The following is a 26,691-nucleotide window of genomic DNA, read 5'->3' as shown; positions in this document are numbered from 1 at the left end:
CACTTTCCTCACATATCAGCTGGTTTGGTTTGCTTTTTTTTGCCCTAGAGAAAATATTCAAACTATTTGCTCTTGACAGGACTCCTTGGCTGGTCCCCAGACCCGGCTCCTCATGATGCCTTTCCTGGGCTGTTAATGCAGCCTGTTAGCAGCACCTGGCTTTGCCACCCTGCTCATGGTAGTGGGGCACAGCTGGTGCCACGGTCCCCTCAGGTGCCATGGTCCCCTCTGGTGCCCCAGTCCCCTCTGGTGCCTCAGTCCCCTCTGGTGCCCCGGTCCCCTCTGGTGCCACAGTCCCCTCTGGTGCCCGTCCTGGTTTGTGGCATGTCCGTGCTGGTGGAGGATCCCTGCTTGTGCTGCTTCCTGTCAACAAGGCCGGTCCTACTCGCCAGCCAAAGAGAGAGCAAAGTCACTGCTTTGGGCAGCTCCTTTGAGCGAGTTTAACGCTCACTCATCTCTATGCCAGACCCCTGAAAAGACACACAGCAACACATAAAGTCAGCTCATCGACAGAGGTGAGCAGGTCTGAGTGAACGGAAGGTTGGCTTTCAAGCACATTGGGTTTTTAATTTAGTGGAAGCACTCACTCGTTCACGAGCCTTACTTGCCCAAGTGGATTCTGCGATACTGCTGTCTTGCTCGCGTTCAAGAGAAAGCAGAGGGGAGAAAGGAGTTAAGAAAAGAGAGACGCATCTGGGGCGCAGGCTCGGCAGCCAGACGGAGCAGGGCGGCACCGGGCCGCTTTGCCGGAATCCCTTTTGGTGCCGGACAAAGGCGGACGCTGCTCGGCGAGCGGCGCTGGAGCGGCGGCGGCCCCGCCCCGCCCGTCCCGCCCCGCCGCGGGCCGGGGCCAAGCGCTCGGCCGGGCGGGCGCTCGGGATGCTCGGGCAGCGCCGCGGGCCGGGCGGGCGCGATGGAGCCGCCGGAGGGCTGGGACCCCTACGGGCGGCCGGCCCAGCGCACGCAGTGGCTGGTCAGCGCCCTCACCTCCCACTACGGGCTGGAGCGCGGCGTGGAGAACGAGATCGCCGTGCTGGCCACCGGCGATAACAATAACAATCATATCTATCTATCCTCTGCAACAATTTCCCTTTTCGTTAAACTTTTTAAAAGGTAAATATTGACTTAATTACTATTTTTGCACAACTTGGGGTATATAATGTTGCAGAGGATAGATATGATTGTTATCTTAGCTAGCCGAATGTCACTTCTGCCCTTGGATGAATCCTGGAGTGAAATGGACTGTTCCATCCCACCCCCCAAAAGATTGTGGCTCATCCCGCACCCCTGTACCTGCCCCTGAAGCATCGGAGTCTGTAACCCCATTGGCCCATGCCTTGTCCCAGCCCACCTAGGAGCCCCTTGGACTTTCTCCCCCGCTCTTGGACTTCCTTCCCTCCTGGGGCTTCCCCTGTCCTAAACCCTCCGTTTCTCCCTCCCCTCCCCCGTCCTCCTAAGCCCAGCCACGTGCTATGCCTGAGAGCACAAGGCTCGGGCATTCCTGAATCCTCCAATAAACCTCTCCCCGCAAGAGCAAGCTTCAGAGATCTCTGCCTCCCTACACCCCCACCGTGCAGGAGAATAATCATCCCACAATATAACATATTGGTACTGAAACTACACTTACTACTCTTAAAACAATCAGACGTATTTTACAGAGTTCCTTTAGCCAAGATGCAGAGCTCAAACCTTCAGATAAACTGTTTAGCTAGATTATTAATTGTAATCGAGGTGGCGTTTATTTCTTTACTGATTGAGCATTTTAACCTGTTGACTGCTTTAGTCTAATGGAAGAATTTAACTGAGGTATCTTTATCGGAACCTTCTGGGGAAGGTTCTATAATTGACTAGGTTGAAAAGGTCTATTAGGGCTTTGTATCAGCTAGAGATATGGTACCAGAGCTTTCAGTCTTGGCTAGAGCAACCCAGGCATTTGTCTTTGCTTAACCTATAGGTGAAAATTCAATACAAAATTTGAAACAAGAGAACACTGTAGCAACAAGGGTACAAAAGTAACATGCATGTGAAAAAAAAATATGTCCATAGTCTGGGGTTGTTTCTGGTGGGCAGTTTTCTTCTTGGCTTTGCAGTTTAGGTCTGAGCAACTGCCTCCTGGTTTGCACCTGCAAAGTCACTGCCATTTGTGAGGGTACTGCCAGATTCTGGTGCGTGGTAGGACTTTACATTCTTTGCTGGGACCCATCTGAGTCCTTCGCCTGTAGAGACACAAGCAAACCCTCTCTCCCATGTTACAAGGTTGCATGGGCTTTCTATTTGTCCTGTGACTGAGGTTTTGATTAAGACTTTTATTTTTGGTTTTTTGTTGTTCAGAAAGTGTCTGTAAATGGGGATATCAGGCTGTCCTATACAGCAATTTGAAAAACTGTATGCGTATGGGGCTTTGCTGAACCTGTTTTGGGGTGTGGCCTGATACATTCCCCTCTTCTGTTTTAATAAGCTGCATTCTAGGGCCTCAGACGTCTTTTCTATGGTACTTCCCAACAGCTGGTAACCATAGGAAAAAGGGAAACTACTATCTTTTGCTGCTTTTAAGAATTTTCTCTCGTCCAGAGATGGGACAGCTGTCCATTCTCTGGGACTATGAGGTTTGGATATATGCCTGTCTATCAGTTGGAGGTTATCAGTGCTTTTCTGGGCATTTTGGGAAACTGGGGTAGCAGGGGTGGTATTGGTAGGGGTAGTATAGTTCTTTGTGGATCCTGTATTTGTCAAAGCAACTGCCAGGTGCTGTTCCTCTTTCCCTGGCTGCATGCTAAGCTGTAAGTCAGATGCAGCAGCTGCTGATAGCTGGGGTAGAGGGGCAGGAGGAGAGGTGTCTGTAAGCGAAGCCATCAGAGAGGAACCAGCGCATGTGGAAGGACGTATCGAGGATGAGGCTGCAGCTGTGGAATGTGGATAAAGCATAGGAGAGGAAGCGGAGGCGTCCAGGGGCGGCGGGGGCGGTGTGAGGGGAACTATTTGTTGCGCGGCTGGAAGGAGTTCCGGGCAGGTATCCGGCGAGGAGGGCTTTAGCGGCTAACCCGGAAGTGACTCGGAATTCCCCAGCCGCGGCAGCGGGGGTGGAACTCCTTCTGGCGCCTCTGGGGGTCCCGCTGTTGCCGCCTCTGAGCTCGGGGGTTCTGGTTGATCGCAGACCGCGGCACGGGCCGCAGGGGGAGTGGCGGGCTCCATCGGCGGCGCGGCAGAGGCGGCAGGAACTGGCCAGACCGGGGGCACCGCGAACCGCGCATGCGTGGGGCACACCACGTGTTCCGCCGGCCGAGCCAAGATGGCGGCCACGTCTGCCACCCCGCTGGGGCCCTCTGATGTCGGGCCCGCGCCACGGGGAGGTTGCCAGGGGGCGGGGGGTTGCAGGGTCGCGGCTGGGGCTCAGGCTGGGGTGGGGACACCGGTCTTCCCGGTGGATTTTCCCACGTGGCCAAGATTGAGGGCGTGGCCACACGCTCTCCCGGCGCGGGCGGTGGCGGCAAGGCGGCCGCGGCAAGTGCCAGTTCGAGTGTTTGTAGAAACGCGGGGAAGCCTCTTTGTAACAGGCCAGCAAAAGTAGCAACCGCCACTACTAGAGAGGTTTCGGGGGGAGCTGGGGCAGGCAGGAGCCCCGCGGGGTGCAGCGGGATCAGGGCAGCCCCGGCCGCCGGGCCCGCAGCTGCCGAGCCAACGCGGGTCGGCACAGAACGGCGCGGGGTGGGGATTGGGGGGGTGCAGAGGGGGGTCGCGGGTGCGGGGGCGGGTGATGGGGGCGTGCGGCGCGGGGATGGAACGGGGCCGGGGCCGGCCACGGTGGTTGGGGGAGGGTCGCGTTGGAAGCAGCAGGGGTGGGGGCGGCCGTGGGAACCGGCGCCCGGCGGCGCGGGGCGGGGGTTGGGCGGGTTGGGGGGGGGGTTGCAGGGGCTGGGGTGGGGGCGGCCGCGGCGGTTAGGGATGGGGTCACGGCAGGTGGGGGAGGGACAGGGTGGAAGGGGATCGCGGCGGGTCGTCAGAAGCCGCGTGGGCCGGCCACATGGCCGGGACTGGCTTTCACGGAACAGAGCAGGCTGTGACATCACAGAGGAGGTTGGACATCACAGAAGAGGTTCTGATGTCACAAAGCTGTCTATGACATTTCAGGCTGGCTGTGTGTCATCACAGAATGGGCTGTGAGGCTACATAGAAGACTCTGCCATCATAGAGAAGGCCTCTGTGACATCACAGAGCAGCTGTGTGATGTCACAAAGAAGGCTGAGACAATAGAGAGTGGGTTGTGCCATCACAGAGCTGACTGTGAAATCACAGAGCAGGCTGTGACATTAAAGGGAGACTGTGACATCACAGGCTGGGCTGTGACGCCACAGGGCAGATTTTGTGACATCACAGAGCAGATTGGGACCTCAAAGAGTAGGCTGTGACATCACAGAGCAGCTGTATGAAATCCCAGGAGGCCTCTTACATCTCAGAGTGGGCTGTGTGACATCGCAGGGGCTGTGTGACATCACTGGGGCTGTGTGACATCGCAAGGGCTGTGTGACTTCACAGTTGGCTGTGTGACATCACTGGGGCTGTGTGACATCACAGGGCCTGTGTGACATCCCAGGGGTCCTGTGACATTACAGGGGCTGTGTGACATCACAGGAGCTGTGTGACATCACAGGGGCTGTGTGATTTCACTGAGGAGGTCACTCTGCCCCAGTTTCCCCCAGAGAAGTCCAACACTGCTCATGCACAGGGGGGTCCCCTGTCCCCCCGGGTCCCCCCGCCCCCCTCGCCACAGCCTCCCCCAGAGGATGTTCCACGAGATCGACCCCAGAGCCCGACACAGGGACGAGGGCTGGGGCTGTGGGGGGTTGGGACGGGGGGACAGGGACCCCCTGGCAGTGTCCCTGTGTCCCCCAGGGCCAGAGCCTTGGCCAGGGCTCCTTCACCCTGTTACCAACGAGGGCTTGAGAGCGCTGAAAAGTCCCCGGCAAGGGAGCAGCAAAAACCAGATTTAATATTAAGCGACAGCACCACAAAGTTCCTTGGCAAGAGTCACTCTGCTCCTGACTGAACACTTCACACTTAAGGCACCCCTAGGAAACAAATCAACCACAAATCCAAACAAAATCCAGGCAATCAAACTGAAATGATCAGAGAACTGTCCCTTTATGTGGCACAGGGACACATAGAACAGTGAGGGCAAGGATAAAAGGAATATGGGCCAAAAGCTGAACAGAGCTCAAATTTAACAGGACTTAACTTATACCTCAACCTTAACTTCTACCTTCAACTTCAAAATTTAGCAAAAGAACAGATATTAACAGTATTTAACATAACTTATAACCTACGACTTTTCAATTTAACAGAGGAATATCGTTTAACAGTATTTAGCTCAGCTTATAACTTATAGCAATAGAACAACTCTTAGCAGCATTTAACTTAGCTTAGGCTGCATCACTTGACCTCACTTACAGGCCTGACTGGCTCAGCTATCCAGGGCACTCAGAGCCCTCAGAGAGCAGCATTTCTGCCACATTCCCCAGCACAGGCACTCCTGTGTGCACACAGACACAGAGAGTCAGTGCAAGGCATCTGTGAGAAATTCCCCTGAGGGCAGGGAAATGCTCCCTGAGGATGCTTTGGCATCTCCCCAGCAGGGAAGGGTTGAGCCTGGAGGAGTGGGGGGATCGGCCCAGGCTCCCTCGTTGTTCGGGATCCCCGAATTCAGCAAACGGGAGAGTTCCTGGCTCGGAAAGACCCCACTCAGAGGGAGTCGCTGGCCCAGGAGAGCTCCAAGGGCTCCTTTTGGAGCGCTGTTTGTAGGGTCCCAAGAGAGCGGCTGCAGTCCCAGCCATGTTTCATCCTGGCAGCACTTGGCATCAGCAGCTTTCTTTGGCAGGGTGAGAACAGGGATGTTGTGCCACTGAGGGGACACAAACAGTTCCAGGGCTGCTCCTAAAGTAACCAGGAGCTGGCTGGGCAGCAGCAGTGCCTGGAGCAGACAGTGTTTGTGAGGAGCTCCAGAGGAGCTGAGCCCAGGGGCTGCTGGCCAAGGCCAAGGCCCAGTGAGCATTTCTCAGCTGGCAGGGCAGCCTGAGAAGGGGAGGAGGGAATGCACCAGCACAGGAACCATGGAAACAAGGGAGCATTGTGACACTGTGGGGCCTGTGAGACCAACGGGACTATTGTGACACTGTGGGGCCTGTGAGACCAAGGGGCCATTGTGGCACTGTGGGGCACTGTGGAACCACGGACACCATTGTGACACTTGGGGGACACATTGGATCATGGAGACCATTGGGATACTATGATGCCCAATGGAATCAGCAAAGCATTGTGACACTGTGAGGCTACATGGAACCAGTGAGACCATTGTGACCCTGGGGTCCCCACAGAACCAAGAGGACCATTGTGACACTGTGGGGGCCTCGTGTCATCAGTGTCCATTGTGACACTGTGGAGCCAAAGGAGATCATTGTGACACTGCAAACCCCCATGGTCCAAAGGTCCATTGTGACATTGTGGGTTTCATGGATCAGAGGACTCACGTGTCATTGTGGGGCCTGGGGAACCATGGAGACCATTGGGACACTCCGTGGCCTCATGGAATCTTTGGAACCATTGTGAAACTAGGAGGTCTCATGGAACCCAGGGGCTATTGTAACACTGTGGGACCCCATGCAACCAAAGGAACACAGAACAGGTCTGGCTGGTTTGGCCTCCCGTGGACTGCCTGACTGGTCCAGCTGACCTTGGCATGTTAAAGGTCTCTTCTCCTCTGTAACTGGGGCTCACTGGGACAGGAAACACTGGGGCTCCCTGCTTTCTTTTCAGTGGAAAAGAACTCTCCTTCTCCTCCAAGTGCCCATGGCCAGAACTGGGATTTTACGTCCAAGTGTCCTTTTATCCAGGGATTGTTCCCATAGGAATATTGCCAGGACAAGTCTGGTTGGAAGTGGTTTCATGAGGGTCACCTCTCATCTGTGCCCAAAACACTGGGGAAGGCTCCATGCTTTCCTTCCTATGGGAAAGAATTGTCCTGTTGTGTGTTTTTATTTAGTTTGATATTTGTTCTGTGTATGTTCAACCCCCAACCCCTAATCTCCTCCCTTCCCCAGTTGTCAATCTTCCCAAGCTCTTCCCTACCCCCCTCCCCTCCAAGTTGTCAATCCTCCCTTTCCCTGCCCCTTTCCCCAGAACATTCCCTGTCACTCCTCCTAGCCTCCTCCCCTGCTTCCAGAGCATTCCCTGTCTATTTAGTGAAGCTCAGCACCCTTTTGGTTACTTTGTGTTTGTCTTGGTTCGACAAGACAGGAGTCTGTGAAAGAAGGCAAAGCCTCCTGTGCAATGGAGAACGGCAAACCCCCCTCCCTCTGAATTACCAGGATCTTTAAATTAAAAGGCTCTCAGGCAAAGATATGGGAGTGGGAGTAACAATTCTTTACTAGGAGAAAACTAGACAACAATTTAAAAAAGGCAAATGCAATCGGTACAAACAAAACCAGTGAAAGAAAAAAAAAGTCCAGAACCTGAGGGGTGCCAGTATCAGTTCTGCTGGGACAATTGCTTCCCTTGCAGTGGCTGATGAATTGTAGCTGCAGTGGTGATCTTTAGAAGGGTATAGTTTTCCTCTGAAGATCTGGTGGCAGTGGGGCCGGTCTTCCTCTGCGCCGGGGTTGCCTCTGAGCTCCGCCGCCGTCGGCTCAGCGCGCGCCGGCTGCTTTGCTGCGAGTGCCACCGAAGAGAGCTGCTTCTCCGGGAATCCCGCGAAGAGAGCAAAAGCGAGCTGCTTCTCTCCCTAAAAGCTACCCCTTTATACCATAATAGAGTGCTTGGCTTCCCCCTCTGGGCGGGACCCCCCTCACTTACCAGCCCGGCAGGGAGTCAGTCAATAGTGTATAAACAAACCATTGCCTTTACGGGGCAAACCATTGTCTCTGAGAGAGATAACAAAACCTGTCCGACAGGTTTGCCTTCAACAGATGGCAAATAGAATACAAGCTTATTTTACAACCCAGGACAGTGTTACTCCACTCCCCTGTTTCCCCTGATCGGTTTGTGCTCTGTTAGTCCCTCCTTAGACTCTTCCCCAGGCGTACCCTCACTGGTTGCTGTTCCTATACCCCGCCTCTTGAGTTCTGGTATAAAACCTTTGTTCACCCTCCCCAGACGGTCTTGGGGCTCACTGAATGAAACCATCCTGTTCACCCCAAAGTCCCATGTTGCCTCCCCACGCCAAGTGGGACTGCAGAGCTTCACAGGGGGAGCAGCCGCCCATTCTCTTCCCTCTCACTGCCCAGCACTCCACCGCTCGGGGCATCGCGGCGAGAGAGGCTGCCCGTATTACAACCTTCTCCTGCTTCTCCAGGTGCCCATGGCCAAAATTGGGATTCTGTCTCCAAAATTCCCTATATCCAGAGGCTGCCTGCAGACAATCTGCCATTCCTGACAAGTCTGGCTGACCTTGGCTTTGTGAGGCTCTCATCTGCCTTCCAAACACTGGGGCTCTGTGCTTTCCTTCCTATGGAACAGAAATCTTCTTATCCAGGTGCCTATGTCCAGAATTGGGATTACACCTCCAACATTGCCTGGTGTGAAAGACTGGAGGAGATTGTTGGCTGGGAACATTTTGTGTGTGGGGGAGGAAGGGGCAGGTCCAGCCCTGCCCGGCCCTGGAACCCCAGCACTGCCCTGCCCTGGAACCCCAATCCCCCCAGAGCCTCTATCCCAGCCCAGCAGTGTCTGCCAGTCCCTGGCACAGCACAGGCAATGCTCCACAGCCACCTCTGGAGCTCCCAGCCCAGCTCCTGAGTGACCAAATGACCCCAAGTCCTCCCTGGGGCTGGCGCAGCAGAACTCAGAGGCACCAGCGGCTCCAGCTGGGAAATGGAGTGTGGGATGGGGCTGTGAAAGCCCTGCCTGGGCTGTGCCAAGCAGGACACAGAAGCTCTGACCCTCATCCCCCAAGCAACTCTCTCAAGACGACATTTAAAAGGAATTACAATAATTTGTGTACTCTGAGTTAGATTCACTGGAGAAATAGTGCCCCAAAGCTCACTAACATTCAGAATACTTGAACAAGTCAAGCCCCTGAGAATAATTTGATTTAAGTTTTCAAATCTTTTGTGATTAATTAGGCAGGCTTTAGTAGTGTATTCAAAGTGAATGCTTTATTTTTACAAAGACACAGAAAAGATTTGTTAGGTCCTGTTTCATTTTTTTACTCCACATAAATGAATATGTGCAATCTCCACTTGACACTGAATCCAAGTACCTCCTCATGCAGTTGGAATAGATACGAAAATCAAGACCCTTGATGGCTGACAATCCATCAGACGCTGTCCCTACCCCCACCCCACCATTTCCCCCATCCAAACCCTGGCCCTCAGAGCAGCCTTGTGCAAATCTGAGCTCCCTCCAGCCCAGGCTGCACCTGCAGGTTTCAGCTCCTTGGCTCCAACCCCCACCTGCTTTCCTTGGAGTAAGAGCTGCCTGAGACACAGAGGGATGTTCAATTCTTGTCAGCCAACAAAGCCAAGGGAAGGCACAGCTCCATCAAATGCAGAAGTCATTCCTCTGCTGGCTATTAAATCTACTTTGCACAGTAGCCAGTCTCAGAGCAATGGAAAACACTTCTGTACCCAGCACAGATCCCAAGGTCCCCCCAAACCCTCCCTGCCCCGATTCTGCCCAAATTTGCTCTTTGCACACACGAGTCACGTGCTGAAGTCAGGAGCTTCCTCCATGCCCAGAGGGAGGAAAAGAGAGAAAGTGGATGAAGAGCTCTCCTGTGCAGAGCCAAGGTCCCAAGTGCCCCTGCAGTGGAAAACACAACTCATCAGGTTTGTGTCCTTTGGGCTCAGGGATGGTGACACTCAGAGGCACAGAAAGGTTTCTTGCCAACAAACAGGAGTTGAACATTTGAACAATTTAATAACCATCACAGACTTTCCTTTTTCTTGGAACTGTTTAAACCTGCTCTGGACTGAAAACCCAGAAAAACACCAGCAGCTCACACCTGTGGCCCACCGAGGTCTGGGACCCTGCATTCCAGTGCCAGAGGGACTGAGAAGAGACCGAGTGAGCCAACTACAACCCACAAAAAGGACTTTCTGAATTGCCATCTCTTCAGAACTCTGAGGGGGTTTATTTCATATTATTCATGCTTGTGAACACTTTACTTATTAAATAAACTGGTTTTTTCCACTTTTCTCCAGGGAAGTCTTCTCCTGAAATAGTAGGGAGAGGGGCTGCTTGAACTTGATTTTTAGACGGACTCCTTTTGGAGGTTTCGTCACAAAATTTGTCCTAAACCAGGACAAACAGTCACAATTGTGCCACTTCACCAGTGGCACAACTCCCCAGCCCCCCAGGAAAAGAAAGGACATGTAAAGTTATCCAAACATTTGGCCTGCTTTGCTGCAAAAGTTGTGCTGCATAGACAGTGCAGTGTGGAAAGCCAAGAGAAGCTGCAGCAGGTGGCAAATCTTGGGACAGAAGCTCGACCTTGTTCTCCATGAGAGGTTCTTGTCAAGAGCAGACAGGAGAAGATTCCTGGAGAAGTGGAACAGCGTTGCAGAAGTGAAATGAAAATGAAAGAAAGTATCTAAGATGTTTTCCTCTTTATTTCTATGCACCCCATTTCCATGTTGTAGGACTTCTCCATGCCATGAATTCCAAATGGATCTCACCTCTAAGATGGGTCACTTAGCAAATTATAAACACTCTAAAATACCATAAGCTACACGCAGTTTTCCTTCCCCTTCCTTCCTTCCTTTTTACTGGAAAGCAACGCTGGAGCCAGAAGTGCAGTGCTTGGGTCAGGTAGGAATCCTACAGCAAGGGAATGTGCCCCAAGGGTGTTTGAGCCTCAGCAAGGACAATGCACAGCAGCGACACAGCAGAGGGGATTCCTCTGCCAGTGTGCAGGAGTCAGGACTCTGGATCTGGGCTCCACACTGCAAAGTTCCCGTGTCTGGACAGACGAAGGGGCTGTCCCCGGGGCGCGCGGGGCTCGGCCGTGGGGCTCGTGGGGCGAGCGGGGAACGGACACGCGGACAAACGGCCTCGGTGCTTCAGTTGCAGAGGCAGCAGCGGCGGCGGCGGCAGCAGCGGCGGCAGCAGCGGCAGCAAAAGCAGTTTTTCTCTTCTTTCTCTTTCTCTTTTCTCTCTCCCGCTGTCGGACACCTTCCCCTCGGTGTCCCTTAGCCGGTGTCCCTCTCCTCTCCCCGCCTCCTTCTCCCCATGCCGGGCCGGGCCATGCCCCCGGCCCGCCCCCGGCCCCGGGCGGGGCTGCCCCGTCCCCGGCCCCGCCCGCCCCGCCGCGGTCTCGCCTCCGCCCGGCTCTGGCCGTGCTGGCGGTGGCGCTGCCGGGCGGGCATCAGTGCCTGGGGCTGGGCCGGCATCGCCGCCCTTTGGCTCCGCCTGGCCCGAGCCCGGCCCCGGCCCCGCCGCAGGGTCCGGCCCCGGCGCCGGCGCCTCCCGGGCCCCGCGGAGGACACACGCGGCACGGCCGCTCCCGCCGCCCCCGCTCCGGCTTCCCCGGCCCGAGCTCCGCCGCTCGGCAGCGCGGCCGCCGGCCCCGAGCCTCCCGTGTCCCGTTGCCGAGACCGAAGGCCTGGGGATGGCCGGCCCGAGGCGCTCGGGGGGCGCTCGGGGGCCGCTCCTGGCCCCGGGCCGAGCGCTGACAGCCGCGTCCCGCCCGCAGGGAAGGCGCAGGAGGCCCTGCAGGAGCGGTACCGAGTGGGTTCGCTGCTGGGGCGCGGCGGCTTCGGCAGAGTGTTCGCAGCCACGCGGCTCTCGGACGGCGCCCCGGTGAGCGGCGGGGCCGGCGGCGGGCATGGAGGAGGAGGAGGAGGAGGAGGAAGGAAGAGAAGGAGGAGGAAGGAGGAGGCAGAGGAGAAGGAAGCAGGAGGATGGGGCTCGTCAGGGCGGGCGGCGAGCTCAGCCCGCTGCTGCCTTTGGCTTGCAGGTGGCCATCAAAAGGGTGCTGAATCAAAGACGGAAGCAATCCGGGCAGCAGATATTCTTTATTGCAGCGCTGGGCACATGGGGGATCTCTCCTCCTAACATGTGCATCGTGCAGCTAAGAAAGCTGTGATTTATCTTACTAAAACATGCATATTCATTACAAGTCCTGAAAATTATTTACATATTCATGATTATTCCGAGATAAGGATGCGCAAGCGTAGTTGCATTTTTGGGTGGTCTTCGGTGGTCGTCAGGGGTCCTCTGGTGGTCGTCCATAGTCTTCATCACTCTGTCCGCTAGTTGAACTTTTATTTCGAGCATGCGTGGTAGTTTTTCTGTGCTCTGGGCCCCATCTTTTCCTCCTTTCATGATATATGGCCTATTCAACTGACCACAGTCCATCTGCTGAGTATGCATTCTTTACATATCATCAGGAAGCTTATCAGAGTAAAGGAAGCTTATCAGAGTAAAATACATAGCCAAGGACAAAGTTTCTACATCTGTTTGCTAATGTCTAGAATAACAGGATACTGGTGCATATACATAGCACATAACGTTTTCTTCACTTAATTCTTTTCTAGTCATTTAACCCTTAAGTAGTTCTGAACAGGTCAGGTCCCTGTATCAAGTCCCCCCTTTTCTATAACCATTGCAAATTCTTTTGCAATCATATTACACCTCCATATCTATATCTTTCAACATTAGTTGCTTCTTTGTTACAAAGTAAGACACACTTAATTAAAATCCAGACTATGATAATTAACAATATTACAAGTATTACGGAAATAAAAAGTTGTTTTAACCAATTCAAATTAGGTAACCAGGATGTTAGGACTTTCCACAATTCTTCAAATCCCCACGAGGTGTCATCCTTGGTTACCTCATGGAGTATCTTAGTCTGTTTCCAGATTTCACTTAAATCTGTAGCAATTCGATTATTCTGATCTACATATACACAGCAACTTGTATTTATAATGGTACAAACTCCCCCTCGTGAAGCCAATAATAGATCTAAAGCCATTCTATTTTGCTGTACTACTTGTGCAAGGCTATTTATCTCAATCTGCTGTGCTTGAATTGCATCTATTGTTTTATTTTCAATGTCTTCTACTACTGCTGAAATATTTATTATAGCTTTTTCTAATTCACTTACCCCTAGCCAAGGGAGAAACCATCTAGCAAAGGAATGAAATGCATTCTGCCTTTTTATTAGGGGATTTTCTACTTCCCGTCTAATTCTCCGAATATGTGTTTGAAGCCAACCTTCGGATAAATGATTATGTATAGTTATGTTTGGGACTACGGCTCCCAGGGTGCATGTTCCCACCCAATTTTCAGGTAATACTTTCCATGCAGTATCATTGCACAGCCAATACCATCCTTTTCCTTCTGGAACTGGCCAGAGGGTACTATTAATAGAGGTGGGGGACCCGATATATTTTATTTTATTACAACCCGTTTGATTTCCTACATATTGGACGTTATTACAACTCCCAACTTTATCTAATCCTTTAGGTGGGTTACACCTCTGCACACATTTATAGTAAGATTTTTTAATTGGAGGGTTATGAATTTTTAATGGCTGAGATCTATATGTATAATTTACCCAGGTGGTATTCTCCCAATATCTCGTCCACGGATTATTACCAGGTATGGGGATGCCTATTAACAAGATCTGTTTTCCACTGTATTCAGGCATATGTGTACATATCCAACAATTAGTTCTATTCAGAGTTCGAGATATACCTTCCGTCAGCGAAAGATGAAGATTCAAATCCCACCGTGCCCAGGCTCCCCCATAGGTCAAGATAATCTGGAAAATCGCAATCTGGTAGGTCCTACGGGAGTAGCAGTCCATGGTTTCGTAGGGGCCTTCTTTATTTTCGAGTAGTGAATCCAAGCTGGGTGTTCTTTAATCTTCACCGCAGTGAATGTTGTGAGCAGCACTTGATATGGACCTTTCCACTTTTCCTCCAAGGGTTGTCCTGAAAAATTCTTAACATATACATAATCACCAGGTTCAAAGGCATGGAGGGGGTGATCTAATCCCCTTACTCTAGTACCCAAAACATTTTTATGTATTTCTGATAATTGTTTCTGCAATGCTTTCATGTATTCCAGTAAATATCCTTCCCCAATTTGTGCCAATTCTTCACCCTTAAATTGAAGTTGATAGGGTCGCCCATATAATATCTCAAAAGGGCTTAAATTTTCCTTTGTCCGAGGTTTAATTCTTATTCTTAATAATGCCAATGGTAAAGCTTGGGGCCAAGTTAAATTTGCCTCCTGACTAATCTTTGCTATCTGTTGTTTGAGCATATGATTCATTTTTTCAACTTGGCCACTTGCTTGAGGTCTGTACGGGGTATGTAACTGCCAGTCTATTCCTAATGCTTTTCCCACTTGTTGAACAATTTTAGCATTAAAATGTGGTCCTCGATCGGAGGATATTGTCGATGGAACTCCGAAACGAGGAATTATTTCATTCAGTAGCGCTTTAGTCACTTCTCGCGCTTTGTTAGTCCTGCAGGGATATGCTTCTGGCCATCCTGTGAAAGTGTCTGTCAGGACTAAAAGATATCTATACCCCCCTTTTCTGGGGAGCTCAGAAAAATCAATTTGCCATTGTTGCCCAGGGCAGTTTCCTTTACCTATCATCTCCAATTTTATTTTGCTAGTTGTGTCTGGATTATTTCGTTGACATATTTCACATTGCTGCGTTACCTGTTTTACTGTGGTATACAAATTTCGCCCTACTATTCTTTTGGTCACTTCTTTGTATAATGCATCTGCTCCCCAGTGGGTTTTTCTATGTTCTGCTTGTATTAGGGGTCACAAAATATTAGAAGGAACTAATATGTGACCTTCTTTCAACTGTATCCAGCCCTTTGTTCTGGGCTCACCTCCTAGATCATTAGCCAATTTCAAGTCTTCTTTTGAGTATCTAGGTGACTGTTCTAAATCAATTGGTTTACTGTCTGGTATCAAAGCACATACCTTAACTTCCTCTGCCACTCGCTTGGCCTCACTATCAGCCAATCGATTTCCTATTTCTTGGTCAGAGTTACCTTTTTGGTGTCCTCGGCAATGCATTATAGCTACTTTTTCCGGTAGTTGAATCACTTCCAATAATTTCAATATTTCTTCTGCATGTTTGATCTGTTTCTTCTGGGTGTTCAACAGTCCTCGTTCTTTCCAAATTGCTCCATGCGCATGCACCACTCCGAAAGCATATTTTGAATCAGTCCAAATATTTATCTTCTTTTCTTTTGCAAGTTCTAGTGCCCTTATAAGGGCCACTATTTCTGCTTTCTGGGCCGAGGTTCCTGCAGGAAGAGGGTTGGCTTCGATTACCTTTTGAGTAGTGGTTATCGCATATCCCGCTCTCCGCTGTCCCAGTTTCACGAAGCTGCTTCCATCTGTGTACCAGGAGTCTTCAGCGTCTTCCAGAGGGGTGTCCTGGAGATCTGGACGGCTCGAATAGGTGGCTTCGATGGTCTCTATGCAGTCGTGGGACAGTGGTTCTCTTTGGGCACCGCTGAGAAAAGAAGCTGGATTTATAATGTTAGTAACAATTATTTCTATATCATCTTGTTCGACTATGATGGCTTGGTATTTCAGAAATCTCTGTGGGGAGAGCCAATGGTTCCCTTTTTGTTCTAACACAGCTGAGACAGTATGGGAAACCATCACCGTTATCTTCTGCCCTAATGTGAATTTGCGTGCTTCTTGAATGTTTATTACAACCGCCGCCACTGCACGTAGGCAACCTGGCCATCCTTTGCTTACCTCGTCCAGCTGCTTGGAGAAGTACGCCACTGCCCGCTTGTAAGGGCCAAGTTCTTGGGCTAATACTCCAAGTGCCATCCCCTGTCTTTCATGTGAGAATAATAAAAAGGGTTTAGAGACATCTGGTAAGCCGAGGGCCGGAGCCTTCATCAGTTCCTTTTTAAGTTTCTTGAAGGCGGCTCGAGCCTCTGCCGTCCATTCTATTTTAAGTCGGGTTTTCTTTAGCAGTTCATATAGAGGTTTAACTATTACACCATAGTTGTATATCCATAAGCGGCACCAACCTGCCATTCCCAAGAATGTCCGCAATTCCTTGGCTGTTTGAGGCTCCGGGGTGCGACAAATTGCTTCTTTTCGCTCAGTTCCCAATTCTCTTTGTCCTCTGGAAATTTCTAATCCTAAATAAGTTACTCGCTGTTGCACTATTTGAGCCTTTTGTTGGGATACTCTGTATCCATTCATTCCTAGGAAATTGAGAAGTTCTATAGTCCATGAGAGACACTCTTCCCTGTTCTCAGTGGCTATTAAAAGATCATCAACATATTGCACGAGGACTCCTTTACCATCTGGGGGAGTCCAATTTTCCAAATCTTTAGCTAACTGATTTCCAAAAATCGTAGGGCTGTTTTTAAATCCTTGTGGTAGTACTGCCCAAGTTAATTGTGTTTTTCTTCCTGAATCCGGATTTTCCCATTCAAAAGCAAATAGCTTCTGACTTTCTGAGGCCAGCGGCAAACAGAAGAAGGCATCTTTGAGATCCAGTACAGTAAACCAATGTAAGGTATCTCTCAATTTAGTTAATAGTGTGTATGGGTTGGCTACAACCGGGTGGATGTCTTCAACTATTTTATTAATTGCCCTTAGGTCTTGTACTAATCTATAACTTTTTCCATCTGCCTTTTTAACGGGTAAAATCGGAGTGTTGTATTCTGATTCGCATTCCGTTAGCAAATTGTATTGCAGAAATCGATTAATAATATTTTTGATTTCTTCCCTGTCTTCTAGCCTTAAGGGATATTGTTTAATTCTTACCGGCTTTACTCCTGGTTTCAACTTGATTACGACAGGGCTTGCATTTTTGGCTTTCTCCGGAACTTCACTAGCCCAAACCCCTGGATATACCGGGTCCAAAACCTCTCTAGGTATTTCAGAATGGCTTTGAGTTTGTATTAAGGCTAGACTCAAAACTTCCACTAATTGTTCTTCTTGAATTTGAAATTCAATTTTCCCTTTCTGAAAAACAATTTTTGCCTCAAGTTGTTCTAGCAAATCTCGCCCTAGCAAGGGCTTTGGGGAATTTGGTAAATATAGAAACCTGTGAATTCCAATTTGTTTTCCAAGCCGATAATTAAGTGGTTTAAGGAAATAAGCTTTTTCCTTTTGTCCTGTAGCTCCAATTACAGTGATAAAATCTTTGTCTTTCGGCATTAATTGTTGGTTCAGTACCGAATAGGAAGCCCCGGTATCAACAAGGAAATCTATTTCTTTCTTTTCTTTCCCTAGCTCAATTTTAACCAGGGGATCCGCTAGGGTGGTTTCCCCCGGTCCCCTTCACTGGTCTGAGCCCATCTGGGCTAACAAAGGGGGCTTTCTTGTCAACTTAGGACATTCCCCTTTCCAGTGCCCTATCTCCTTACAGTATGCACACTGATTTGACTGTAAGGTTGGGCGCTGCCTCTTTTCTTTATTATTTTGAGTTCCACTTTTCTGCTTTTCCAATGCGGCCACCGTGGCTTCCGCAATTACCTGTCCCATTTTATACTTGCCCTGCTCCTCTCGGTTTCTATATATCCTCCAGGCTTCTTCTAGCAGCTTTTCTAAATCCCTAATATCAGGTTCTTTCAGCTTTTGGAGTTTTCTCCTTATGTCTTCTGATGACTGCCCCAAAAATAAGGAAACTAGCTGTTGTCTGCCTGTATCAGAAGCGGGATCTAGGGTGGTATATTTTCTCATAGCAGTCCGTAATTTGTCAAGAAACTCCGTAGGAGTTTCTGCCGAGTTTTGCTTGATTTCATATAAATTTGACCAATTTACTGCCTTCGGTACGGCCGTCCCGATACCAATCTTAATCCATTCTTGGTATCTTTTAAGTAGCCTGTAATCTTGGTCGTCATTTGGGTCCCAATTAGGGTCATCTCTAGGGACGTGGGTTTCGACCGTACCCTGAAGGGTTCCTGCCGTGATTTGAATTTGTACTTGTGTACGAGCACTTTTAATTATTAATTGTTTTTCTGTTTCAGTTAAGGCATCCAACATCAAATCTATATCTTTCCAATCTGGATCCTGATTTTTAACTATTAATTCAAATCGTTTTGCCACCCCTTCCGGATCATCCCGGTATCCTTTTACTACTTCTCGCCAAACATCCAAGTCATTCATAGAAAAGGGAATCTTAATTCTGGTGGGTCCTGTTGCTCCCATCGCTTGCCTTAACGGGGCTTGAATTATCGGCCCCATTTTACTCCGAGTTCGAGCTGTGATGGGAGAAAAGCTCATTTTTCCAGGGACAGCCTCACCAGATTTTTCTATGCGATTACTTTTATCTGATTCATCTGATGAGGTAGAAGGTCGGGATCTAAGGGGGGGAGGGGTTTCCGGGGGAGAAGGGGGTTGGGGTGGAGAACTATAATCTTCTATTCTTTCCTCTGTTTCTTTAAGTTTTACACACCTTTGCCCTATACTGCAAGCCGAACAACACCGTTTTAACCTAGTCCCATTCTTTCTCTGTTCCTTTTCCATAGCTAACACCAAAGGATCCTGGGGTGCTACGTTTATCCCACATTCCTTCTGCCATTCAGGGTGATTCCGCAAAGTGAAAAACATATCCGCATATCCCACTTCATCCCACTTTCCTTCCCGCCTTAAAAACAACATTAACTGCAACAAAGTATTATACTGCAAAGTTCCATTGAACGGCCACTTCTCACCATCTTCCAACTTATACAAAGGCCACCACTGGTTACAATATTTAATTAATGTTTTCTTATTCACTGTCCCTCCAGGAGTCCCACCTATTTCCTTCCAATGCATTAAAATACAGCCCAAAGGGCTCTTCTTCACGATTCCCCCGCTCTGTCGTCCACCCATTATACTATGCACCAAACAGGACACTTTTTACAGCAACACAAAAGTCCAACAACAATCAGAATAATTCCAAAAATAAGCAACCAAACCCAGTACGTGTTAAACAGTTCCCAAACCATTAACTCAGAAGTGTATGTCTTAATATACCAAAGTAGTAGACCAAAACCAAATACGATCGTATAACAAACACAAACTCCGCGGGGAGCTTATTCAAAACCAAATACGATCGTATAACAAACGCTACCCCCTGCGGGGAGCTTAACCAAAACCAAATACGATCGTATAACAAACGCTACCCCCTGCGGGGAGCTTAACCAAAACCAAATACGATCGTATAACAAACGCTACCCCCTGCGGGGAGCTTAACCAAATGACCGGTCCCAAACAAATAAAAATAAAGGATACCTGTGCCGCCGGGGCGAACGGAGTTCTTGTCTGCTCCCGTGGTGATCCGAATGAGGCGAGGAGCCCCTCCGGGAAGATCCCGGGGGTACCCTAGGGAGTCCTGTTCCCAGCGGGTCCCGCGGCCGAGCAGAGAGTCCTCCTGCCTGGCTCGCCAAATTGAATCAAAGACGGAAGCAATCCGGGCAGCAGATATTCTTTATTGCAGCGCTGGGCACATGGGGGATCTCTCCTCCTAACATGTGCATCGTGCAGCTAAGAAAGCTGTGATTTATCTTACTAAAACATGCATATTCATTACAAGTCCTGAAAATTATTTACATATTCATGATTATTCCGAGATAAGGATGCGCAAGCGTAGTTGCATTTTTGGGTGGTCTTCGGTGGTCGTCAGGGGTCCTCTGGTGGTCGTCCATAGTCTTCATCACTCTGTCCGCTAGTTGAACTTTTATTTCGAGCATGCGTGGTAGTTTTTCTGTGCTCTGGGCCCCATCTTTTCCTCCTTTCATGATATATGGCCTATTCAACTGACCACAGTCCATCTGCTGAGTATGCATTCTTTACATATCATCAGGAAGCTTATCAGAGTAAAGGAAGCTTATCAGAGTAAAATACATAGCCAAGGACAAAGTTTCTACATCTGTTTGCTAATGTCTAGAATAACAGGATACTGGTGCATATACATAGCACATAACGTTTTCTTCACTTAATTCTTTTCTAGTCATTTAACCCTTAAGTAGTTCTGAACAGGTCAGGTCCCTGTATCAGTGCCACGGAACCGCGTCCGGCGCTGGGGCGAGCTGGTGAGTGAGCGGGGCCAGCGGGAACAGCCGGGCCGTGCCGGGCGGGGATGAGGCGAGGCCCGGCATGGGGGAAGCCACCAGGACGCCTCGATGGGGAGCGGGCGTGGGGCCAGCGCAGGGCGCAGAGCATCCCGGGCTGGCTGAGGGGTTCCCCTGTCCTGGCACGACATCAGTCCCACTGGTGGCACCGTGGTCCTCCCGCAGCCCGACGGCACCAGCGCACCTCTAGAGATCGTCCTGCTGGACAAGGTGTCCACCGGCTTCCCTGGTGTGGTCCAGCTGCTGGAGTGGTTTGAGCTCCCCAACAGCATCGTGATGGTGCTGGAGCGGCCGGAGCGGTCTCAGGACCTCCTGCATTTCATTCGGGCACGGAGGTTCCTGTGTGAAGAGGTGGCACGGGAGCTGTTCCGCCAGGTGCTGGAGGCTGTGCGGCACTGCAACAGCTGCAGGGTCATGCACCGTGACATCAAACCAGAGAACATCCTGGTTGACCTGGCCACTGGCCAGGCAAAATTGATCGACTTTGGCTGTGGCACCTACCTGCAGGACACAGCCTACACTGACTTTGCAGGTGAGCCCGGGCAGGGGTGTGCTCCCGGTCCCACCATCTCATGGCTCAACATCTCACAGGCCAAGCTGGGTGTGGCAGCGAGGATTCTCCCTTTTGCTGCCAGTCAGGGTACTGAGTCTTTACCTGAGCTGCTTTTGAGCGGGGCTGGGTGGGGAGGCATCTTCCAGCCCCGCTGGCAGCCTTTGCCCACCACTCTGCCTGGGGCTGGGGTTGGAGCAGCAGCTGCCAGCCTGACAAAAGCACCCGTGGGTGGGGGTAGCAGAGGAGGGGGCCAGGACCAGTGCACCAGCCAGTTTGGTGTGCAGGCGAGAGGAAGGGCTTGGACTGCTCCACTCACTTTGTTTTCATAATATTTTATGAAAACATAAAATATTGCCTTCATAATATTTTTGGGGCACTGCAGGCAGGGAGGATAAGGACCCAGCCCTGAGTAGGTTTTTGCTTTACATGTCATGGTCAGGCCTTGCTGGGGCTTCTGCTGCCCTCTTCCAACACCAGTGGCTTCTTGTCCAGCCCTGAGTTTGTACACAAGTCCCAGGTGCTGGCGAGAGTGCAGCAGTCACCCCGTGTGTCACTGGGGCAGCCCCTGCATGCCCAGGGATGCTGGGGCCAGGCTCTGGAAGCAGCAGCATCCCCCTGATGAACTCCATCTGTATTCCACAGGAACACTGTCATACAGCCCCCCGGAATGGACCCGCTTGGGCTGGTACCATGGCGAGGCAGCAACAATCTGGTCCCTGGGCATCCTGCTGCACCAGATGGTCTGTGGGCAGCACCCTTTCAGGAGGGGCCGGAAGATCAGCTGGGACCATCAGCTGTCGCTGCCACAGCGGCTCTCTCTAGGTGGATCCTCATCTCTGGCCACGGGGGAACACCAGTGCTGGGAGACAGCAGCGGGCTCGTGAGCATCTCGCTCTGGCAGCTGCTGAGGAGGTGGCACATGTCCTGCTCTCCTGCTCTCCTCCACAACAGGGAATTGATGGGAAAGTTTAGGCCCAGCTGGGAGCACAAAAGCAGCATGGCCTGGGCATGGGAAGAGTGGGGCAAAGCAGATGGGAGCCTTCTCTAGCTGACCGGTGGTTTCTGGTTTCTCTGCCCAGAGTGCCAAGATCTTATCAGGTGGTGTTTATCCATGCACTTCTTGGACAGACCTTCCTTAGAAGACCTCTTCTGTGAACCATGGATACAGGATATTCACCTGCCGTAGAAGAAGGGAGAGAGCCTCATGCACACTTTGCTGCAGGGCCCTGGTAAGTTACAGCTCCACACATGCTCTGGCAATCAGAAGCAAGGAAACCGAGATTTTTCCCTGCCTGTATCAATGCACTGGGGTTGTTTGGTGGGAACACACAGCCCTTGTGCTGGAGCTGAGCTGCTCTGCCCAGCACTGGTGGCTGCCATCCAAGGTGGTTTTGCTTGTCCAGTTGCCTGACAGCTGGGGCCCTGGGTAGAGCCCTGACAGCCTGGTCTGACCCCCAGGGAAGGAGAAGGAGCCCCTGGAGAATCTGTACCAGGTGGGGCTGTTGTTGCCGAGACAGCGAGGACGACATCAAAGATGACAACCTCTTCTTCAACTTGGACACTGGCAGCTGAAGATGATGGACTTCTGGCACCTTCTCCAAAGCCAGGCTCCACAGCGAATTTGCAGATGAGTCCACAGCCAGGGAAATGCTCCCAGATTTGGGCATTGCTCAGACTGGCTGGGAACAAAAGGTTCCCCCTGTGCTGGGGCAGATGCAACTTCAGTTGGCTGCCCAACTGCTTTTTGGCAGGGCTGGGGGCATGGGTTGGGGTGATTACAAAATGGGAGTTTGCTCCTGGCCCTGCTAACAGCCCCCACCACCCAGCATGGCCTGGGCTGACGCTGGGGCTGGGGCTGGGGCAGCCAGCCCAACACAAACAAACCCCCATGGTGGGAGCAGAGGTGGGACTCCAGAACCTGTGCAGGGGCTGCTTTGCTTTGCAGGCAAGGAATGGCTTGGCCTGCTCCACTGCCCTTGTTTGCTTTGGGATCACTGTTATTCTGGGGGGTAGTTCAGGAGGGGAAAGTGTGGGCTTCTCTCCCCCATGGGTGGGATTTTCCCTAGCATGTGGAGGTTGGGCCTTCCTCAGACCCCTGACAGAGATAAGAGTTGTTTTCTTGTTTCCCCATGTCTCTAATCACTTTTCAACAGTTTGTTGTTTGTTTTTCTAGAGAAGCGTTCAGTGTAAGGTCCAGTCGGGATTGGGAAGTGCTTGGGAGCAGCTGCAGCGTGGATGGGCCGTGCCCTTGGAGAAGGCTGAGGACATCATTTGGGACCAGCTTTTCTCCCAGCGGAGGATGGCATGAGGTGAGTCCTGGCCTGCTTGGCATGGTGGGATCAGAGCTTTTGGGAGATGGCAACAAGCACAAGGAGTCTCCTGCTCTGGGCAGCTGCTGAGGGCTGGATGTGCTGTGGCTGGCTGCAGGCTGGGAATGTCCTGCCCTCCTGCTCTGCTCCCAAAGGCAGCAGTGATGGGCAGCTCTGGGCACGGCTCTGGACACAGCCAGCATGGCCTGGGCTCTGTGGGCAGCTGGGACAAGGGGACAGGAGTCTTCAGCTGACGGGTGGTTTCTGGTTTCTCTCCTTGCAGCCGGGCTCTGCGGGTGCTGAGGCTGCTCTGGGCTCTGCCAGGGCTCTGCTGGGCTCTGCCCTGGGCACAGCTGGGCTGGCTCTGCCCTCACATTGCTCTGACAGCTTTGCATCAGACGAGCCCGTTTGAGCACAGTGCCTGAGCTTTCTCCTTTGGCAGGTGAGTGAGACTCTCCTGCAGGCCAGGAGATTGCAGCTGGGGACACACATCCAACTGGCAAGGACCCAGACTCGCAACAGTCCCAGCTGAACCCCTGAATCTCTGTAGGAATGCCTGGATCTCCACTATTCATTCTTCATTTCTTTTTGGCTGGAATTGTGCAGTTGCACTTTCTTCCTCCTCTAGAAGTGCCATGAGTGGCCAAAGCTGGCAAGTGAGCTGTGTTCCTGAGGCAGTGCAGTCTGGAGCTGATGGATGGAGAGTTGCCCTTCCCACTTCCAAACCAGAGCAAAAGGCCGTAAGTGGGATTTTTCATCTGTAAGAAACCCGTGACAATTTCAGAGGGAATGTGCAGCTCATTCACAGAGTGAGAAGGAAGGTCATCTTCTAAAGGATTTGGGGTTTGACAGAGTTTAGATTCCCAGTCCTGTCTGGAACTGGGAGGGCCCCAATCAATTCCTATTGCTTTGACCACAATTTAAAATAACAATGTTGGAAACAAGCCCCAAAAACTTTAAAAAAGGCTGCTGAGGTCAGTAAGATGGATCCATGCCATCAGGACATTTACAATGTAAATAACAGAGTTCTCTTTTTAAACAGATCATTTACCTCTTAATGCAAAGTTACAGAAGTTGTTTCACTAATACTTAGATTTTATTTGTATCTTTTACAATTCATCTAATTGGGTTTGTTTTCTTTTTCCTTTTCTTTTTTTTTCTCTAAATAGAGGTCCTGGCCCTCTTGCAGCCAAAGGGGAAAGGGCTCCACCAAGCCTTGTTACCCACAGACAACATGGTAAAACTGAACACTAAAGGACCTTGGGGGCATTATTCTGGAATTAAAAAAGTACCAGCTCCATGGACAACAGAATTATTGTTCCTAACTTGAATGAGATTGAGCAAAAAGAATGAAGAACGGTGTCACTAAAGTACTACTGATGTCTGTAATTTGTACCTTGATAGTCAGCCAGAACCTTTGTTTGCCAAAACACCTCCAGAGTTTCACCAAGGGATCAGTCATCAAAAATGTTTTGAAAATGTAAAGACCAAGGTAGCCAAAGCACTCAGTGTCACTAATTGCTGGGTATGTTCTCAGCTGAAGCTGGGAGGAATGGGGTTCCCTTGGAGGGCTCACCCTGTGTGGTGGCCAGAACTCTGTCAATGGGCTCTGCCTCGTAACGGAGTCAGTGAAGGGACAGTTACAGAAAACTCTGCTGTGGGACACAGGAATACAATGATCAGTGTGACAGGATTCACGCAGATTTCCCGTCAGGAGAAACCAAACCCTGTTATAGTTCTAGAGGCTACAGTGTCAGAAGATTTCTGTGCTTTACCATCACTACCAATGCCAGTAGAACTTGGGGTGCTGCAGCTGGTCAGTGTCAGTGTCACACCACTCCCAGCTGCAGGGCCACCATTTAGGCTCCTTCAGCAACAAGCACACAGAAGACTTAGGGCCCAGAGAACATTTTCCACCCAAAGAGTGCCTTTGGTTTCAGAAAGCAAAAGATTCTGGTTCACCCTGTGCCCCATGTGCGCTGCCCTGTCCCGTGGAGTTGACATGAATGAGCTGAATGGATTATTAGAAGAGCTAGCAAATGGTACTGTTAAAATGTCACATCTTATGAGCTCCAACAAACACAAATGGGGCCTCCAGGGAACTGCATGGCCTTGGATTATCTGCTTGCTGGCCAAGGAGGAACCTGGGCTATCAGGGGATGGGGATGTTGCACTGCTAGCAGTGATGGGTTTGAAGGCCAACAGTCAGGAATCACCTTGACAGAAAGAGCAGTAGAAGAGTGGCAGAAAGAAGAAAATTCTTCTTGGTGGGATTGGCTTCATGGCTGCCAAATTGGAGGCTGCTGTGAAATGCATTCGTGGCAGGGCCTATCATCATTGCAGTGTGTGCACTTGGTGAGTTGCTGGGACACTTTGTGCTGGGAAGTGGAGTATTGAGACCTTTCTTAAAAGATACAGTGTCAAGACAAGAGAGGCATTTGGTAAATAAGGGAGAATGGCAACAATTTAGGTATGTTTTAAAAGGAACATGAATAGCTCTGAGTAATGAACTTAAACTGCACTTAATTGTAGAACAAGAGGAGACGCCTTTATGCTTAATACCTAAATCTAAGCTGTGTTACTGAAAGAATTGTTATGAAGGTTGTAGTTGATTGTAGGTCTCAGGACCGATCAAAGTACCATGGCCTGAACAGGTTGTGATCAAAGCCTGAACAGGCTGTGAGGCAAAGGTCACCTCTAATTGAACCTTCCGAGCAAATGTTGTATTTGTATCCACTCATTAACGAAGCATGATTAACAACATGATCAATGTATGTGTTCCTTGATAAAACATGGACTATCTTTCTGTATTTAGAAACAGTCAAGGCCACATCTGGACTTGTTTGGGGGTGAAGGATCAAAGTCGACTCCCTTGGTTCTTCCTTCAGCCCTGGCCAGGCTTTGGGAGAAAGCAGTCAGGAGAATGAAAGCAGATGTTCTCGCAGTAGCAGTGATGCAGCTTGTTTGTTAAACAGTGTAAAAGCTGGGTCCTCTCACAGCTTTGGGGTTGGAGCTTCATTGGCTGCAGAGGTGGAGGCACCTGCAGGAATTCCCAGTGTCTGGGAGTGGCTCTCCAGTCCTTGGCTTCCCCCAGCTGATGTGTGGCTGTGGATGATGGTAAAGCCTGAGGCTAACTGGTGATGGATCTTTCCTTAATCACTCCAGGCAATCTCTGGTAGCAGTGACTGGATGCATTGCTGAGCTTTTTTGTAATGCTTTGCTAATGATGATGTGCTTTGCTGAGCTTATCCTTTTGTAATTCTTTGCAGCTGTGCATGATATAAATGACACAATTCTTTCACTTGGTGTCTGTGTCTTTGGTGCTGACCCTGCCCCCTCCAGCCTATGTGTTACCTGGGAAGAGAAAAGCCATCACTCCAAATGTCCCCCCTTCCTCCTTGTTCCCCCCACTTTATACCCTGAGTGTGATGCCCTATGGTCTGGGGTATCCCCAGGGTCAGTGGGGGCCACCTGTCCTGGCCGTGTCCCCTCCCAAGCTCTCCCGCAGCCCCAGCCCCTCTCCAGCGTGGCCAGAGGAGGGGCAGGCCAGGCTTTGGCTCAGTGGGAGCTCAGCAAGAACAAAAGCATCTCTGTGTGCCCAGCCCTGTGCTCAGCACCCGGCCCAGCAGCGTCTCAGTGCCAGGGTCTGTGCCATCAGTCCCTGCCAGAGGTTTCCATGGCACCTGCCAGGCCAGGTGACCCAGGTGTGGTGTCCCAGTGAGGGCTGCCATGCAAACAGTGCCCAGCACTGCCCCTTTCTGTCTGCCTG

The 26,691-nt window shown here is 50.8% G+C and overlaps 2 protein-coding genes across 2 annotated transcripts; one reads left to right on the top strand and one right to left on the bottom strand.

The window, feature by feature from the left end:
• Positions 1 to 913: 913 nt before the first annotated feature.
• LOC144247840 (serine/threonine-protein kinase pim-1-like) lies at positions 914 to 26,223 on the top strand. Its single transcript, XM_085564038.1, has 8 exons — positions 914 to 1,030; positions 3,155 to 3,300; positions 11,358 to 11,787; positions 19,974 to 20,021; positions 20,226 to 20,592; positions 21,256 to 21,435; positions 21,693 to 22,922; positions 23,206 to 26,223. The coding sequence occupies exons 1-7, from the start codon at positions 914 to 916 to the stop codon at positions 21,797 to 21,799; spliced, it is 1,395 nt and encodes a 464-aa protein (XP_085420164.1). The 3' UTR covers positions 21,800 to 22,922; positions 23,206 to 26,223.
• Positions 13,807 to 19,464, bottom strand: LOC146764596 (uncharacterized). Its single transcript, XM_085564117.1, has 2 exons — positions 19,165 to 19,464; positions 13,807 to 19,063 (listed from the first exon to the last, which is right to left on the bottom strand). The coding sequence occupies exon 2, from the start codon at positions 17,158 to 17,160 to the stop codon at positions 14,776 to 14,778; it is 2,385 nt and encodes a 794-aa protein (XP_085420243.1). The 5' UTR covers positions 17,161 to 19,063; positions 19,165 to 19,464; the 3' UTR covers positions 13,807 to 14,775.
• Positions 26,224 to 26,691: the final 468 nt, after the last annotated feature.

This window comes from Lonchura striata, chromosome 32 (genome assembly GCF_050655825.1).
Source record: "Lonchura striata isolate lonStrDom1 chromosome 32, ASM5065582v1, whole genome shotgun sequence".
Classification (NCBI taxonomy): Eukaryota; Metazoa; Chordata; class Aves; order Passeriformes; family Estrildidae; genus Lonchura; species Lonchura striata.
This window is presented reverse-complemented; position numbering and strand designations above follow the sequence as displayed.

What these genes read in the sequence shown, in the direction of transcription:
- LOC144247840 (XM_085564038.1), top strand. Translation starts at nt 914, where the DNA reads ATGGAGCCGCCGGAGGGCTGGGACCCCTACGGGCGGCCGGCCCAGCGC. An exon ending in GCGTGGAGAACGAGATCGCC is followed by an intron (nt 1,031 to 3,154) that starts GTGCTGGCCACC and finishes GGTTGATCGCAG; the next exon opens with ACCGCGGCACGGGCCGCAGG. An exon ending in AGCCTACACTGACTTTGCAG is followed by an intron (nt 20,593 to 21,255) that starts GTGAGCCCGGGC and finishes TGTATTCCACAG; the next exon opens with GAACACTGTCATACAGCCCC.
- LOC146764596 (XM_085564117.1), bottom strand. Translation starts at nt 17,160, where the DNA reads ATGCCGAAAGACAAAGATTTTATCACTGTAATTGGAGCTACAGGACAA.